At 37.1% G+C, this 19077-nt stretch overlaps 1 protein-coding gene and 1 non-coding gene across 2 annotated transcripts in view; one reads left to right on the plus strand and one right to left on the minus strand.

Moving 5' to 3' along the window:
* Nucleotides 1–12315, minus strand: part of CPNE8 (copine 8) — a 174822-nt gene extending 162507 nt beyond the window's left edge. The window contains exon 1 of the mRNA XM_011363179.2: nucleotides 11986–12315. Coding sequence (XP_011361481.1) covers nucleotides 11986–12122 — 137 coding nt within the window. The 5' untranslated portion in view covers nucleotides 12123–12315. The remainder of the gene's footprint in view (nucleotides 1–11985) is intronic.
* A 5706-nt stretch (nucleotides 12316–18021) lies between these two features.
* Nucleotides 18022–18140, plus strand: LOC111741841. The gene has a single exon (XR_002781103.1). It is a non-coding gene; the product is annotated as a 5S ribosomal RNA (ribosomal RNA).
* The last annotated feature ends 937 nt before the right edge of the window (nucleotides 18141–19077 follow it).

The raw sequence follows: 19077 nt of genomic DNA on the forward strand, positions 1-19077 counted from the left end.
TTTGTTTGTTTGTTTGTTTTTCTACAGAAGGTATTGCTTCTTCCATCTTCCCATTCTCAATCCTGTGACACTTTTTTTAGTTGAATTCAGGTTTTTCTAAAATTCTGTTTTGCCATTTTGTGGCACAAGATTAAAACTGGTGGAACAAATACATAGGGAAAGCACATGAGCAGATAAAAAGTATATTGCTACTTAAAGAGGCCAGAACATCAAACAACTCTTCTAATCCTAGATTAGACCCAAATGAAACCATCATGTCCTGTTGCACTCATTTCATCAGTTCAGTTCACCAAGTAACTTATTAGAAACATCTTTCTCCAGGACAGAATCTTCACTAGGTTAAATATATGCTTATTTATTTCCCTATTTAGATATGTTATATAGGATATCATACATATAAATTCTATTACTTCTCTTTTTTTTGCATATTATTCATCTCAGATTAAATATGCGAATTATCTGTCAGTATTTAGGAAGTATTAAATTAGTATTAGAAAGTTCTAATTTAAAATTATCTGTTTCTCATTTCCTCACAAATAAAACTTTATATAAACTAGTTTATTAAATCTTAGTTTGTAAACTAAGATGGGAAATTGAGTTTTATTAAATTGTACTGGTAAAGTGAGTAATTTTAATGCTCTCATTGTGTATATAAACTAATATTTTTAAGGGTATAGACATACACAAATTCACAGTGTCCAGATTCATTCTTCCAATCTGTTCATCAGGGAGCAAACATTTGAAAACCTGCTATATGCAAACCACACAGTTAGGTTTTATGAAGGTAATAATAAAAAAATAGACTCTTAAAGTTGTTACAGGAGACAGACATGTAAAAACCTAAATAATTATAAGCAGAATAAAATAAAAGTACAAAAATGTGCTGTACGAACTCAAAAAGAGGAACAATTAATTCCGGTTCAGGAAAGCGTCAACAAAAGTGGGAAGTGAGAGTACACACAGATGTGGAGATTAGCCAACTACCCCACTTTGGCTAGAGTCGAGTCTGAGGGGAGACTGGAGGGGGAACTGCCTGGCCAGGTTGAGGAAAGACCCTGACTGAACACCATGTTGCTGAATACCATGGTAAGGTTATTGGATTCTGTTCTGTAGAATCCAAAAGGGACACATTGAAAGTTTCTGCAAAAGGAAATTCACGCAATTCGACCTTTGTTTAGGAAGTTAACACAATACGTGAAAACTCGACCAAAGAAGTGAATTCTGGAATCGCAGAGACTATTTTAATAGTCTAGGGAGAAATAACAACTTTCTGAACAAGAATAATGGCAGCAGGAATGGAAAGGAAGTGACAAACACTTGGAGACCTGAGTAGACAAGTTTCAGTGACTTATCCATCACTATAAGTCAAAGATTATAACAATTAAAAAGTAACAGCATACTAGCCACACAGTATTGGTTTACTTTATTTCAAAAGTCACCTGTAGCATTCTTTCCCACAAAGCCCAAATATTCCCTAAGAATGTTTCCAGGTACTACTTCAGGCAGCCAGCACTTACTACTAATCAGTTAACACAAGATTGAGCCCATTGCTATCTCCATTATAAACTCTATGTTTGTTGCAGAGATATAAATGGCAAAAAAAAAAGGGGGGGAGGAGATAACATATTCCAAAAGTAAATTACAAGAAAGGTACAGATACCTGTTAATATCAAACATTGTTCATTTTCACAATGAAGAAAGCTAGCTATAGATCCCTATTGAAAGGAAAAACTAGAACACCAACAGCAGAACTTGGCATTCCTTTGGGAGACTATTAAGTGAAATGAGGACTTTGAAGTAGAAAGTGGTTAGCATTAGAAATAATTCACCTTAATATCTCTTAAAAAACTCAGACACTAGAATTAGAGCTTAAGTTTTCACACGGGGATTGACAATCACAAGATTTCCCTAAATCAGAACAAGTTTACATTTTATTTCTGCTTCTAGTATAATATCAAGCTCCAAGTAACATGCCAGGTCATCTGGACCTGTGGTTCAGCCTTTCACAGGAACTAATGCCCAGAAAAGCGGCAGGATTATCAAAGGTCACAGAATCAGTGTCAGAAACAGAACGAAAGCTTGGTGTTTTCACTATAGTCAACATTACGTATCCTTTTTCCAATGTCTACAAAGAGGCTTTGGATGAAACCACTGGCATAAAAATCAACTGCAATCAACTTTCTAATATTTCCACTTCCGCAATTACTTTGAAATTTGAGATATTAAAATAAGTAAGATAGTAAGCTATGTTCAAAACAGGTAATTTAAATTGGCTTAGCAAATAAAATTATTATTTTATATAGTTCCCAGGTATCATTTAGTCTCACTCATTTGCTTTTACTCTACTAGCTCTCATATTCTTTGCTTTATATCTGAGAAACATAAAAACCTATTGAAGACATAAAAGAAGAATGATTGAGCTTTCAATTACTGAGAAAACCACAAATAATGTGATGCTCTCTTTACAAGAGTACATTTAGATTAAAAAAAAAAAAGGTTTGTAAGAATGCTCACAGTTATACACATTGAGATGATGCAATAATAAGGATCTGTGGGCAGTGAGAAACAAATTTCTCGGAATTATTTTAAAACCACTACTATGATAAGTAAGGCCGAGAAACATGTTGGTTTCAATCAGTTATAGCAATTATAATTATATCTGGCTCATTACACTCTGAAATTTGAGATTGTTTTTAATAAAATTAATGTCACTTGTTACTTATTATATATATGTATTATATATGTACAAAGTACAAAATACTGACTTTTACGAATTCATGTCACAATTCACATAGTCAGAATACTATAGTGACATTTTCAATATCTAAGTAATTATTTATAATTTACAAGGAAGTCTGAAGAACATATTTGTCATAAAAGGAAACCCTAGAATTTATTATTGAAAAGCTATCCAGTTAAATGGTTACTTCCTCATTAGTAAGAAAACAGTGGATTGAAATGATAGGGCTTGAGGTCAATTTTCAACTCTAATGATAAATATGAATGTTACATGGTCAATTCAATTAATTTTCCTCTTATTTTCATTTGCCCAATCCATCATCTTTCTCTAGCATTTAGCTTTCATCTCACCCTGCCTGCTGATTTCTAGTTAAATAGTCCTCTCATTATTTAATTTCCCACAGCTTCATTAGATAACTCTGCAGCAGAAAAAAAGATTAAAAAAAAGAGAGAAATTAAACAACAGATTGTTAAAGTTTATGCCATTCATCTGAATTGTTCTACCCGCAGTTCTCATCAACTAGAGACAGAAAAAACAAAAAAGTTTTGTCTTTCCACGTGTGATAGTATTCATAGCATCCATAATAGTGTCTCCCAGCTTTGTAAATTCTCTTCAGTCACCAACACATGGATACCAACAGGAAAGAGCTCCATCCTTAAGGCCTAACATGACAGAATATGGCTAGTGGTCAGAAACATTTAGTATAGCTTTTATATTGGAATAACTTTACTGTCTAATAAATATAAATATTTCCCAAGGACTATCAATAATATTTTGTTTCTTCAGAGTTTTAGGAAGTTAACTGATAATTCCCTTAAGATGTTTGGAGTATTATTCTTTATAGAATAAACTTGACAAAATATCTCACAATTTAAAAAAGAATGCCTGATAGGCAATGTCCCTGGCCGATGAGGCATTAACATTGATTGTTGTCTGAAGGTTGAAAATATTAAGGTATTGTGTGTCAGGCAGTGAACATCGGCCATGGCAGCAAGCCGCTTTTAAAATACATTTCATTTTATTATTGGCAATAAATGCTTGCTCTCCTTCAGCCTGTGTTGTCATCTGCTTCGATATCTGTTTTATCACTTGTTCAACAGAAAAGGACTGTCTAAATGTCAACCCACTGCCTTTATTGATCAGATGTAAGAATGGTCTAGAATGTGCTTTCATTCTAAAACTTTGTTGTTAACACTACTGCTTACTTGTCAAATCCCATTAGGTCCATATGTCTGATTGTGTGTGTGTTGATATGGGGGAGCCATGGGGTGGAATCTGTAGAAATTGAGTATGCATCTGCAAATCCACTCTCTTCTGGTCATTGTTTTTTCTGCACCCCCTCCACATTTAGGTAGGACTATAACATATAACCTTTAACATGCAGCTTATAATTGTCACCTTGCATTTCAAGTTTCTATGACTCCCCAAATTGCCTGTAAATTTGTATAACATTCAGGTACCCTTCTACATTGCTATGTGCCACCCAGTAATATAGTCATAAGAAACTGCGGTTAAGACTAATAGCTCTTAAGTGCTTTTCTTGTGACAGGCATGGTGCTGGGCACTTTATAGATTTTATTTCTTTTATTCTCCAATAATCCTATAAATCTGGTTTTTAAATCTTTTTTCATATTACCGATTAGGAAATGAGATTCCAAAAGTTGAAATCAGTTACCCAAAATAACACTTCAAAAAGGGATAAAAATGGAATTTAAAGATATCTGTCTGACTCCTAATTCCATTTTCTTGCTGCTATATACTCTGCTGACCCAAATTCTCATTAATCTTTAACTGCAACTTTCTCATGGGAATAAAAGTATTTGGAAAGGTGCAGCCAATAGCTTAGACTTGACTCTGCTTCTTTAAAGAGGTAGGGGAAGAGAACCCAAACAAGGTATTAAAATCCCCTTAAGAAGATAGCTTACTAACAACTTTAGCTCTAGAAAACTATCTCCAGGGGAAAAAAAATTATAGATATCGTCAAATGTTGTTGAATAAGAATGGCTCATCTATAGCATGATTTTGAATAGTAACATTTTGAAATAAATTTTGGAAAATAAAAAATAAGTTAAATATAGTATACCCATGTAATTTACTACACAGTCACAGAAGGTTACATTTTCAAAAACTAATGAAAACAACGTCTACATTGTATAATGTTAACAGGACAGTACAGAGGATAAATTGTATAGAATACAGCACAATTTCATTATACAATGCGTGTGAGCATATACACACACAAGAGAGGGACTATAAATGTGATACTATAAATGAGAAAGAAATGAACTAAACGCTCATAGTATGATGGAATAGTGGGTGGTTGTTATTTTATGTTTATATCCATTTGTAATTACCAAGTGCCTAACTAATGTGACAAGCAGTGTTTTAACTCATCTGGATGTATTAACTTATTTATCCCTCCAAATAAATATAAATATAAAAGGTAGGGGTACTATTATCTCCACTTTACAGATGAAGAAATCCAAGAACAGAGAGATTAAGCAACTTTCCAAGGTTTCACGGGTAGAGCTGGTCTAGTTCTACACCTATGCTCTTCAAGACTAAGCAAAACTGTCTCTAATAAGCAAGGGTTACTCTTATGAGTCAGGCCAACAAATGAATAAAAACCCCTTTGAGAGGAACTGTTTTCCTTCACTGCCTTGAGTAAACTCAAATAGGGAATACAGGCTTCTGCCTGTTATGCCACAAATAAAATAGCTAAAAGAGCACAGCCATTAACACCCTATTCCATGAGGCCTTGCTTTGTGAATTACTTCTAGACTCACATTCTCCACATCCCAGTGCCGTTTAGAATACCTCAGGCCCCAAATGCTAAAAAAAATGCAGGGCAGACAAAATTATTGGTGGAACAAATGAGTTAGGCTTTTCTCTCCTAAGATATCCCTGGGCAACTCCCACATTGAGATTCCAAAAATCAGTGTCCAGAAATGCCCCTAGAATGAATTTTCCTGAAATTTAAGGAAAGACAAATCCAAATATGTTCCAAAAAAGACACTATGGGGTGGCTACAATTTTGAACTATAAGACCTCAAGAACTGCAGAGCCAAAAGAATGGGAGGTTACTGCCGTGCCACAGCTTGACCCTCAGTTTACCCGTCATGTGCCTCTTTCACAGGATAACAGATATTCTCATTCCCCTAGCTTATAGTAACATTATAATTTATCAGTTAAGATCATTATTTGAAAACCTATTTGTACACTAATGTCAAACCTTTTCCTCCGACTAAAGAAAGGTAAAGTGTATCTAAGAGATACACCAACTTAGGCTGGGGCGGAGCCCCCAATTGCGTTTGAACACTGATCCTCTTTTATCACCAGATAACCAGAACAGCGTAGGCATCTGTTTCAAACTGGGCCAATTCCTGCTGGATCAATCAGATCCTCTCTCTTGGAATCAAAATTTTGCTTTCCCAGGTGGTGAGTTAATCACTGGAACTATAACATGTAAACTTACAAAGTATATTATATGCCTCCAGTAGATGGAACAACAGAAAAAAAAAGTATTCAAAGAAAAAAAAAGATGTGGAGAGGACCACATGAAAAGGAGAAGAAAGTAAAAAGCACGTAAAATTTCAATTATCTTCCTGTTTCATTCACAATACACTTGCAAGCTATCATAAAAATATAAAAATTACACAACCCTACTTATTCCAGTAGAGAAGCAAGACCAGAGACAATGCTGAACTTGACACTAACATTTCTAATAGTGACAGTCTAAGAGCAGCAATTTTTTTCCTTTGTATAATGTTTTATCTTTTATAAAAGGCCTATAAACAGTGATGTGTAAGTAAGCATATGTTCAATGATGGGCTCTCAAAAAAAAAGCTGAGTGTGCGTGTGTATGTTTATATAATTTATTATAAATTTAATGGGTATAAAGTTATATGTAACTGAGCACACAATCTACAAATAATAGTAACATATGTAATATTTTTAAATTGTAAATCCCATAGGGCTAATTGAATCCCATAGAATGTCTTAAGTGTAGACAACAACAAAATAATAAATCAACCCCTGATTTGCAGTGTTTGCCAGTTTCCCTGGTATAAATATTCCCACTATGGCCAATTTCAAGCTACCAATGTAATGTCACTGAACATGGATTGAGAAAAGATGAGCAGTAGCACATGACCACACAATATTTGTACCACACAGATTAAAAAATAGCACATAGATGATGGTAAAGAGTATAGATAATAGTCAAATGTAGTAAAATAATTAGGAAGTGATACCTTCTAAATAAGACTTAACTTTCTCTTGTAATATAATTTATTTAATTCTAGGTTTATGTATTTAATTTTTAATAATCATTTTATTTAACAACCGGCACACAAATTCCTGTCTCAATCCCCTTACACCAGCTCCAGCACACCATCAAAAACACCTTAGTAGGGCAGGTATTGTTAACCTATATCAAATGACTACAGTCAGAATTATTTACTCATCAAAACTAGTAGGTTAAAAGTTTTATTGTGGATAACCAGTACATGGTGAACCTAGAAATTTTGATTCAATAAATCTGGTGTGGGGGCCTAGGAGTCTGTATCTTAAAGACAAAGTGCCTTCCCCATGCCAGATCATTGAGTCAGACAATTATAGCATCCAGCATTTATTGACTACAAATTCTGTGCTACAAATTCGAACTACATTGTGGACAAAAAAAAAAAAAGGGTTCTATCGAAACTGACAAGTCCAGTGAGGGAAAGTAACCTCACAGCCTGATCCAATCATAAATTCCTACCTGGGCAGGTCAGGGTAGATAGTCACGCCCCAGGCATGTAACTTCCTTGGTAAAAAGTTGATCTTTTTCTTAAACAAGCTTTGTTTCCTTGCATCTAGGTTAACACACTTTTGAAATGTCTCTTTCAGACCCCTAGGAAGTTTTTCACTTTCAAGAGAGCCATAGTCTTGTTAACAATCCTGTCATCCGCCTTGCTTTCACCCACCTCCTTGTAATCTTCCCCATGTTCCTTCCTTAATTCCAAATACACAAAAGAAACTGCAGAGTGTCACCTGATAGGCATTTTTCTGAGTCTGTTGAGATATTGCTCCCAGGCATAGCCTCCATTTAGCTCAAAGAAACTTAAATAAACTCATAAAAATTCTCTACAGGTTTGGTCATTCTTACATCGACAACATGGACACAAAAGAGACAAGACTCCTCAAAAATCCTCAAAGGGAATACAAAGATCAAGAATTATAACACAACTATTAAAGTGGAGCTGAGTTTGCCATCCCCAAAATATGCCTCTTTGGGGATATTGATTATTTTAGACTGGTTAATTTTAAGAAACAGCAGACTGGGGAAAAGCTCTGAAAACCAAGTAGGCCAGATAGAAGACCTCTAAGGTAAAGGAAAATTTTCTTCCCTAATGCTATGATACTGGCACATACAAGCTGCTTTGGAAAATGATGTTTGACTTGAATCTTAAGGAAACACAAGCTAATAAAGAAAAGAAGGGGAAGGGAAGAAAGGACTTTCAGGGCAGAGAGAGCGGCACATGCATGGCCAAGTAGGCAAAAAAGAATTCAAGAATTTGGTCTACTAGAATAACAGCACGAGCTTTGTGAGAATTCAAGAATTCAAGAATTCAAGAATTTGGTCTACTAGAATAACAGCACGAGCTCTTATTTGTGGTTTGCAGCCATATTTATCTGGCATGGGTTTTAGCATATAGGAAGCACATATTTGTTGGTCATGTCCAGGCACATGTGAAGAGTGGTGGGAATCAGGCAAAAGTTATAGCCAGGTTAAGAAGGGCTTTTTAGAATGTCTAATGCAAAGTAGGTGCTAAATAAATTTCCACTTTATATTCTTCCTTAGATAGTGTTTAAAGTTAGTTTTATCACCATTATAGGATTATTTCTGTGAAAGGATTTACATATGATAGCTAACATACATTGTCTAGAAATGCAGAATTCTCTCACTGTTTTTATAATTGCTAATTTCTCAATCAGAGCAAATGACAAAAATCATCAAAATCACCTGTTACAAATAGTGCAACAAACCAAAGTCCCAGGAAAAACAGGTGATTACTGCATATTATTTTTCTCATTGGTTTTACCTCATTCTAATTCAACTGTTTTCAGAATAAAATGGCAATGTTATAGATGTTATTTTCCGTTTCTAAAGTTGTATCATTTCAGCTATAAGCATTTTAATTAGGTAATGCAATTAACTTAAAAATCTTTTAATTAACATAATAAAGAAAAATGAATGCAAGAGCTAAATAATGAGTAGAAGGAATGTTAAAAAGTAGGAGCTTATCCCTACATAAATCCAACAAGAAAGGTATACTTGTCTAACACACCAGGTATGTTGCCACCATAAAAGCTCTACGTGTGCTGTCCCTTTTCTAATGCAAACCATGCCCATCCATCTTGTCCCCGCTCAAGCCCTATCTCTTCTTTGTAGTATATTCCAAACACTGTTCCACAAGGACCTGTTGCCTCCCTGTGCATGAACATCATCTTTGGATTCTGCCCTACATTATCATGAGTTATATTATATTTACCTCCCAATCAGATTTTAGATTTTCAGAGAACTTCTCTTATATTTCTCATGGAGCATGGCATAATGCTAGACACATAAGACACTCGAATAATTGGTGAGTTAGTATATAGACTAAATGATTTCCAGGAATTATATTTAGCTTCACATTCCGATTGTTGTTTTTCTCACCTCACCCAAAATGAATATAAAAACGTCATGAAGCTTTTTTAAAGTCTTAGATTGGGGACAGCGAAAGGTTATCAAAAGGGATTCTATTCCTGAGTTGTTTTTTAAGTATCAGCAAATCATCAAAGGGCTCTGATTAGAAAGGCCAGAGATTTTTTTCTTATGCTTGCCCAAGGCAAGGATGAGAGGCCTACAATTGTGCCTTGTTGCTAAGTGAAATCCCCACAAACATCCTAGGTTATATATGCTCTTTATGCACATTAAAGAAGAAAGAGAAAGAGAAAACTAGTATTTCAAGGCTACCTCTATCCTTGTCTTCTTTAAACAATTTATTGACTTTCGAAAGAGGACTATTTACAAAATTCCATAACTGAATCGTATACATTTATTCAATAAATACTATTTCTAATATCATAACAATAGCTAACATTTTGAACTTTCTTTTGCGTCATAGTTTATATAAGCACTTTTCAGACATCATCTTATTAACTCTGACAACATTCTATATATAACACCATAATTGTCCTCATTTTAGAGATAAGGAAGTTTAGATTAGGTAAAAACTTGCTCAAAGGTAACAAGAGTAAGTCACAAAACCAGAATCTGTAACCAGGTCTCTTATGACAAAGCCCAAAGGATATCACTACCCATGATTACAAGATTCATTTCTTAACAATAAGTACTTGGGTCTTCTTTCAGGACTTTATTTTTCTATTTGAAAAATTAAAAATTAAAAATAAGACACCAAATCAATGGTATAAAAAAAGCCTAGAACAAGGTGATTTCCAGTGTCCCAGGCAGCAAGCTGAAACAAACTGGCTTAAAGTCACAGACTTCAAGATTCTCAGCACACTCACAGGAAACAAGTATCCAAAAAAAAAAAAAAGTTAAATGTGGACCCTCAGCAGAAAGATCAGTAAGGTATAATTTCTCTAAAAGTATAATCCCCCTAAAGAGCTTATGGGAAATTCAGATTTAATTTACAACATATTTATATTCATACCAAGTACAAGCCACATCCATTCCAACTTTGCAGGATGTGGAGCAGATGATAAGAACTTTAGAAAATACTGTTAATGTAGGACTTTTGGCTATGCATTATCTGTGTATATAATAACCTTCCTCTAATATCCAAAGCCAGCTTCAGGGGGAAAAAAGGCCTAAAAAGTAATGTCGAAAATGAGTTTTCCATACAGCTTCACCTGTTCAGTGGACAGAAAGAAATCTCTGGCAGCATTTAAAGCAGCGGCCACAATAAGACTAGAGCTTAATGTTTAGCTATCATTATCGGCATTATTGTTTCCGCAATTTGAAGTCAGCAGTTAGAGGAATCAAGCAATCACAAGACATAGTTTCAGGGATAGCTAAGGCTATCCTCTATCCCCTAGTTAACACCTCTGCTGGTATTGTTGGTGCTTGAATTTCCACCACCACCCCACCCCCTCAAAAAAAATCATTCCTTTAGCTTTAGACTTTGTCTTGTGAAAATGCAAAATCAAGTACCACTGAATTGGGAGCATTTTAAATTCCAGGGTTTATTTACATGGAAGATCCCCGTGTTTATTAGATTTCTTTAAGGCAAGTTTTACCAAGGAAAGGAAAGAGAGGATTTGAGAGCATTAAAAAACAATCTCGGGGCAAGAGAGGACAACTGAGAAGTTTTCCAACGACAGAGATCAAAGTATGCAAACAAGGGAGTGGGCTCTGGTGTCATTATAATTAGCAAATTTTCCCTCTCATTCTATTGACATCACTTTAGTGCAGCCCACCTATCTCCTCAAAATATTCTGCAATATAGCAATTATGCGGATTTACAGGGACCCTGACCCAAATAACGTCAGGCAAAGGGGTTTGAAATTTACAGTCCTTTGGCGGAGTGTCAGTTGTTATAAGCACTCATATGTGTCTACTTGCTGGCAGAAAATCGTGACCTCCCAGATTTTAGGTAAGGCGTAGATTCGTCTGCAAAGAGGGCTGGAGCAGAAATCTCTACCTATCAGGCAGGAGGCAAAAAGTCCGGAAGGGTGGGCGCGGAAGCAAACTGGATGGCTCCAGGAAGTGGGTGGGAAGGAAGCTGCTGAGGTTGGAGCCCACAGGCGCAATAGTGGGTTTGACTACGCGCCTAGCAGGGGAAGTCCCGGGCCACTGCGCGAGCGGTCACAAGAGCTTTTGGCAATGTTGTCACCTTCGATTCCCGTCATCACCCAACCGTACAGCTTGGGTTTGGGACGTAAAAAGGATTTGTAAAGTGGGCGGCGGCAGGGGTTCCTGCCGCTGAGTCACAGCCCAGCCAACTTTTACAGCATTTCCCAGAAAGAAAACAAAAAGTCTCAGTCCCGTAGCCCACCGCTCGCTTCCAGTTCCCGCTATCCCCTTTGTGCCACTCGAACAGAGGGTGACTCCAGACCCACAACGGGTGTATTTCCCACTCATCGCGTAACTTCTCACCCGCGCAAAGCCTCAGAGAATCCCGAGCGCTTTCCAAGCACTACCAACCGGGGAGATGGGAGAGCAGGAAGAGAGAGGGGAAAAGCTGCGTCCTCACCTGCAGGACACCGACACCTCCACCCGCGTGGCCGGGATGGCCGCACTCAGCTGGTTCAAGTCCCCGATGCCCGCAGTGCTGGTGTAGCGGCTGTCCATCTTGGGTGGAGGAGCCGTGGACTTGTCCGGCGCCCACATCCACAGCTCGGGCAGACTGAGAGCTCAGAGCCCAGCTCCAGACAGATGGGGAAAGGGGTTGAGGGTGGAGGCAAAGGAAGGAGGCGGAGGCAGCTCACGGGAAGGAGGAGGGAGTAGGAAGGCGGACCTCCGCGCAGAGCCTCGAGGGAACCGCGAGCCAGTCCCGGCTGAGGCTGAAGCTGCCGGGAAAGTGGCTCCTGGTGCTCCCGGCTTCCCTGCCCCCTCCTTGAAGGCAGCACCCCCAGCGCAGGGGGCACTCCCTAATCCTTTTCTGGCTCTGAGAGTCAGGCTCCGCGAAGCCACCGACCGGGCAGTCTGGCGGGATAGGTAACACCGGACCCAAACCGTCTAGGAAAGCAAGCCCTAGCCCGCTGAGCGTGTGGTTTGGGTTTTGTCTCCGCCTCTACACACCCACATCAGCCTCCTCGGCGGTGACTCCTTCTTGTCAATCAGGTGTGGACGGGAATTTGACATTTTCTTTGCCTGGGTTGGAAGCTGGAGATGTAGGCACCTCTGCCGGTTCCTAACTCCTCTATTATAAATCCACCCCTCCCTACCCCGCGCTGGTCCTCACCTCATCCTGGGAGACCAGGAAGGTCCCTGCCACTATGCCCTCGGGCAGATGAGTCTGGTCCCCACTTCTGGGCTGCCCACCCTCTGCCACTTAAGGGTTGGGGACGATGGATCAGGGGGACGATCTCCAACCTTCTGTAACTGGTGATAAAGTGATAGATCAACATATAGGACAACGCAAGAACAGGGTGGACTCTAAGGTGGAAAAAATAAATCTATCTGGGATTTAAGAGTGCCAACTGGATTCCCACTTCCCTTAGTTCTTCGGAACACGTGTCAGAGTGACAAACCTCCTACAGTCAGGGCTCTTTTGCGCCTCCTCGCTTCCAAATGCTTGACAGTTCTGCCCTGAAACCCGAGGTCACGACCCTATAACGCAGCCCCCTCACCCCGACTCCTACTCCTGCAACACGTGAATGAAACGGGACAGATAGAAGCAGAGGAGCATGAGTGAGAGCCACCTTTGGGAAACCAGATTCTGGGGCAGCCAGACTGGTGTTAGGTTGCGGAAGCCGCAAAGCGTAGGGAAGCACTTGCTCCCCTCCCTTGCAGCGGCTTTTATAGCCTGCACCTTTCCTCTGGCTATGTCCGTGCGCCCGCGGGTCCCCAGGCGCTCGCCACCAGGGGGCGACGGAGAACAGGACGCATTGTACCGCAAATAAAGAGAGGAGAGAGGGGACCGGTGTCTGCCTTCACTTAATGCGCCAAACACGGAGTTCCCAGCTAGTAGGACTAACTCGGGGAGTGACAGTTTTCATGAGTGAAGACCTGCCATATATGTTGTTACCTTTTAATCCACTTGGAGCCCCCTGTCTAGAGAATCTATAGAGTTGCAGGTGAGGATTGGCAGGCAGTCTTGTCTCTTCCCCCAACCGGCTATCTTTCCATGTTTCATTCTTGGTGTCCTTTCCTGATCTCCTCACCTGCCACTTGTGACTCCTTAAATCCAGAGGTTCTCTGTTTCTCTTTTTCGTTCCCTATCCCAGATCAGATTGTAGTTTGTTATTATTTAGAAATATCCTAAAACTCCATACGTGTCTATTATTTTGCCCAAAATTAATTTGGGGGATGAGACCTACTGTATTTTTTAAAGCTATCCAGACATTTATTTTATAGAAGCCTACTGAAGAAACAAAAGTCGAGAACTTTAAAATAGTATTCACCTCATAGGACCTTTACTTCTTAATTTTTTCCATTTTATTGAGCTGTAATTGGTATATAATAAACTGCACATATTTCAAGTGTACCACTTGATAAATTTTGAGGCATATATACTCCTGTGAAGCCATCACCACAATAAAAAAAATAACCAATTCCATCACCCCAAAAGTTTTCTCATGTCTCTTGTAATCAGTCCCTCCTTCCCCTACTAAAAACAAACCTGTAGGCAACCACTGATGTTCTCTATATCACTATAGATAAGTTCATATTTCTATTAATATATAGTATATGGAATCATACAGCATATACTATTTTTTTGGGTGGCTTCTTCCACTGAGCAAAATTATTTTAGATTTATCCATGCTGTCGAGTACATTGATAGTTCATTCCTTTTTATTGCTGGCTAGTATTCCATCATATATCTGTGCCATAACTTGTTTACCCATTCACACATTGGTGGACATTTAGTTGTTTCCAGGTTTGCATTTTTATAAATAAAACTGCTATAAATATTTATGTACAAGTTTTTATGCGGACATTAGCTTTCATAACGTTCGGGTAAATATCTAGGAGTGGAATAGCTGTGTCATATGTGAATGTTTAACTTTTAAAAAACTACTAAAGTGTTTTCCAAAATAATTTCACTACCATTATGAGTTTCAGTTGCTTCTCATCTCTACCAACTCTTATTGTTGTTACTCTTTAAATTTCAGCCAAACTAATAGGTGTGTGGAAATGGGTTAATCACTAATGATGTTGAGCATATTTTCGTGTGCTTATTTGCTATCTGAATATCTTTTTTGATGAAGTGTCCCTTCATATCTTTCGCTCATTTTTATTGAGTTGTTTTATTATTCTTGAGTTTGAGAGTTCTTTATGTATTCAGTACTCTTCATCATATTGAAGTACACTTTAAATGATAAAACTTTTTTTTCAAACTCTTAATATAGTCATCACATACATATAAAACTACAATTTTAAAAAGTAATTTTTAATAACCTAATAAACATCATAAGTCATGACATGGCTACTTCTTTAAATTTTTATTTTGGAGAATTTTTAATAAAAAGTTTATATTTATTAAAAATGTACTTAACATAAATGATTTTAGAATGTGCTAAAAATTAAAAATAAATTTCATTTACTAAAATTTATAAGCAGTCATTATTCACCAGGTCAATAATTTGCTAAACATTAGTTGAATGTTTACTGTGTGCTAGGCTCTGTGCTAGATAGGAGGTAAAGCTCCTTCTGGCAAGATGTGTGACTTAGTAGAGATTATACTGAATGAATCATTGATTTTATTTTTTTATTTCTGATGTTTTAATATTCCTCAAGATTAGAGAAGTCCTCAGTTTGTAAATTAAATTATCATTATCCATTATTTTTCCGAAGCACTTATTTACGAAATAGCATCGTTAAAAAGAATTAGCTGGACTGAAAGAGCATACCCTTATAATGCAAAGTTCATTTATCTCATCTAGCAAGTGCTGTATCAGCTCATACAGAAATCTGAAACAAATTGTACTGAGCAGTTCTTTAGGGTATAGCTACATCAGTGGAAAATTTGCTCTGTTGGGCCCAACAACTATTCCACCTTATCACAAGTCAGAAATACCAGTATTGCTATATGCTCACCTTCAAAATGTCTTCAGGAAATTGAAGAAAAAAGATAGCTATGTCATTACTTAACCTGTATGGAAAGCTATATAATCAATTTAACTAACCTGCTCTATGAAAGCACAGTTTATAAAATAAACTTACATAATAGCTAGGAATGGACTATTTAATTATGGGAAAATTGCCGCTGAGGGAAGACATTTTGATGAGGATCCAAAACGTGTTCTCTGAGTACCTGCCTTCTCTCTGAACTGCTAACCATTTGGAGACAATTTACCCAAAGTGGATCAAATCTGCAGATAATTCAATCTCCAGACACTAAAATAGTCAGTATTACTAATACCTTTAGCAATATTTGGTTCAACCATTGACTGTTCAGTAAAGAGACACCATAAACCCATGAGGGTTGGGGAACGGGTGGATCAGGAAAGTGGTCAAACAGAAGTTAGTTATCTTGCTATAACTGAATCTTCTTCTTTTTTTTTAAAGATAATATTTCAGTTATCTACTGCTATGTAACAAGCCAGTCCAAAACTGGTCACTCAAAATAAAAAGGTTTTACTCTTTTTCTGATTCTTAGAGTCAGCAATTAGGATAGGGTTTAGTCAGGCAGTCTGCTCCATGCGATGTCAGGGTCATGCACATGGTTGCATTCAGCTAGAGGCTGGCTGGCCTGGAAAGTCCAGGAAGTCTTCATTACCACATCTGGCAGCTCAGTGCACTTCCTCCATGTAGCTTCCCTGGTTTCTACTCATTCAGTAGTCTAACTTCACAGCATGGTGATTGGCTTTCCAAAAGGCAAAGTGGAAGCTGCCAGGACTCTGAAAGGCTAAGCCTGGAATTGGCATAGCGTCACTTCCACTGGTTTCTATTTATCAAAGCAGGTCATAAGCCTAGCCCAAAACCAAAGGAAGAAGGGGAGGTGGCTGAGTTGACTTAAAAGGTATTAAAAGAGACAGAATTGATAGCAGTCATCTTTAGGGACTATGCACTAAAAATAGTCCATTCAGTTAAGGCTAAAATAATCATATATCCTTCATTTGAAAAAAAAAACACTGATCTAATTTTTCTACTACTTTTAATTCATTCTGTTTGAAAAAAATTGTAAAGAAATAGTCAAGGCATACATTATAATGAGTAGGATCATAGTAGTAAGCAAGGATTTGTCTTCAAGATGGCTTTCCTAACTATATGCTGAACAGAGGAGGAAGAAATATAGAAAATTCGAAGAATATGTTCCCATCTTAGGTTAGTGTGAGACTGAGCATCGACTCATCACACCAATAAAAATATGAAAGAGAAAGAAATAAGCTGTGACTTGTCATGAGATCATGTGATATACACCAACGTGACTGATGCTCATGGGAAGACATACTAATGAGAAAGAATAACGATTAAAACTTTCCTGAGAAAATGAGATATTGATATTTTTCAATAGTAAAAGGAGAGGACAGAGCAATATAAGTGAGCAAATATAGAAGTAAAAATAGTATTGCATATGATTTTACAATAGTGAGAAGACCAAACTCACCAGAGAAGAAGTATGCAAATTTGGATAGAGAGAGGTTATCCTAAAAGACCTTGTATTTAGAGAGAGGATATATAAAAGGAGATAAACTAAAGTTATCCAAATCCTGCCCTGTCCAGTAGAGTAGCCATGAGTTACAAGTAGTTATTTAAATTAAAATCAATTAATATTAAATAAAATTAAAAATGAAGTTCCTCTGTTGCATTAGTTACATTTCAAAAGCTTAATAGCCATATATGGCTAGTGGCTGTCCTGTTGTGATAGTGCAGATTAAAGAACATTTCCTTCGCACTATAGATATTTATAGGACAGCACTAACAGTCTATTCTACTTCTTAATATTTCTGAAATCTATTCAGCTTTCAAATCCCCTATGCCACTACCATTAGTTCAGTTCACTACCAACTTTCACCTGGGGTAATGCAACACTCTCCTACCTCGTCCCCCTGTTTTCAGTCATACCCATCTCCAATCTGCTCCCCATTCTGTAGCTAGAATGCATTTTATAAAACATTAATCTGGTCTTCTCAAATTCCTGCCAAAATCACTCATGTCTTCTCTTTTTGCCTGTTTCCCTAACTAACACTTATTCTTCATGTCTCAAGTTAGATGTCACTTCCTTGATGAAACAAATAACTCTGAGCCTCAGTATTCTTATCTTTAAAATGACATTGTCATCTATGATACACAGTTGGTGAAAATTGATGGTAATGTGTATAACTCATTTAGTGCTTAGCACTTAAAATGAGAATAGTGATGATGCTTATGGTGAAGATAATAATTTGGTGATGATGGTTTAAACTGTATAGCTCTATTTTCTCACATAAGCTACCCAAAGTTGCATTTCAAGAAGTGCTGCCTATCTTTCAGGTAATAATTTAAAATTGCTTAGCTCATATGACCAAAGGGGATCCACATTCACTATAATTCAGTCACATGGCTTTTCCTGAACCATTCTAATTTGTCATGCTCCTCTCATTTAAGTTTTTATTTTTTATTTTATATATAAGAATATATAGTCTACAGCCATACCACTCTGAACAAGCCTGATCCCGTCTGATCTCAGAAGCTAAGCAGGGTCGGGCCTGGTTAGTACTTGGATAGGAGACCACCTAGGAAGACCAGATGCTGTAGGCATAAAATAAATAAACAAACAAACAAACAAACAAACAAACAAACAAACAAAGAATATATATATATATGTCACATATATATATTCTTAATTTCATCTTTATTTGGTTAAACTCCTATTCATACCTCATGGCCTGTCTAAAATGTCACTTCCTCATGGAGATGTCTAATAAATATCTTTTGCTTTTAAATAGCTAATCTAACTGGATGAATTACTTTATGCATAGAGAAGAGACAAAGATGAAATTCTAAAGTTCTTGTATCTAAAAAGAAAAAATGGCAATTTACATTTCTTTTAGAGTTAAAATGTTCATTTGAATGTTTATCCAATGATAACCAGTTAACATTAAGAACTTTCATACAATAAACCCTATACTTCTTGAAATCCAGATGTCTTTAAAAGAGGCCTCTCATAAGAATTTTACAAGGACATGTTTTCATAGTTACTGAACACAGATCTTATTTTTTATAAATGTTTTCAGCCTCCAAATTTAAGTAAAGTTTTTTTCAAGTAGCTTTTCACTAAATCTGCAAATTCATAGAGTTTGATTATTCAAGGCTGCCAGAAGAAATCCTTTTGCAAGAATGGGTCAGAAAGGCCAGGCCTAAAAAACTCTGAAACTTATCAAAAAAAAAAATAGGAAAGAAAACATTCTTGTGAAAGAACTATGAAGTCGGAAATATTTTGCTCCTACAGGAGCCTTCCTAAATGCATAAAAAGCTAGGTCATGGCAGCTTTCACCTTTAAATATCATAATTAAAATAAGTATTATGTGACAGCTTGCTTAATACTTATTTCCCCTGCTAGACTTTGAGTTTCAAGAATATAAAGACCCATCTATCTTTTTCACTTTTCACTATCTTCTGACTTACTGATGTGTCAGGTGCTGTGTGGCCAGTGACCGTGGAAATATGCTTTGATACTGTGAGTTCGGATGAGAGC

This window comes from Pteropus vampyrus, unplaced genomic scaffold, assembly GCF_000151845.1.
Source record: "Pteropus vampyrus isolate Shadow unplaced genomic scaffold, Pvam_2.0 Scaffold82, whole genome shotgun sequence".
Lineage (NCBI taxonomy): Eukaryota > Metazoa > Chordata > Mammalia > Chiroptera > Pteropodidae > Pteropus > Pteropus vampyrus.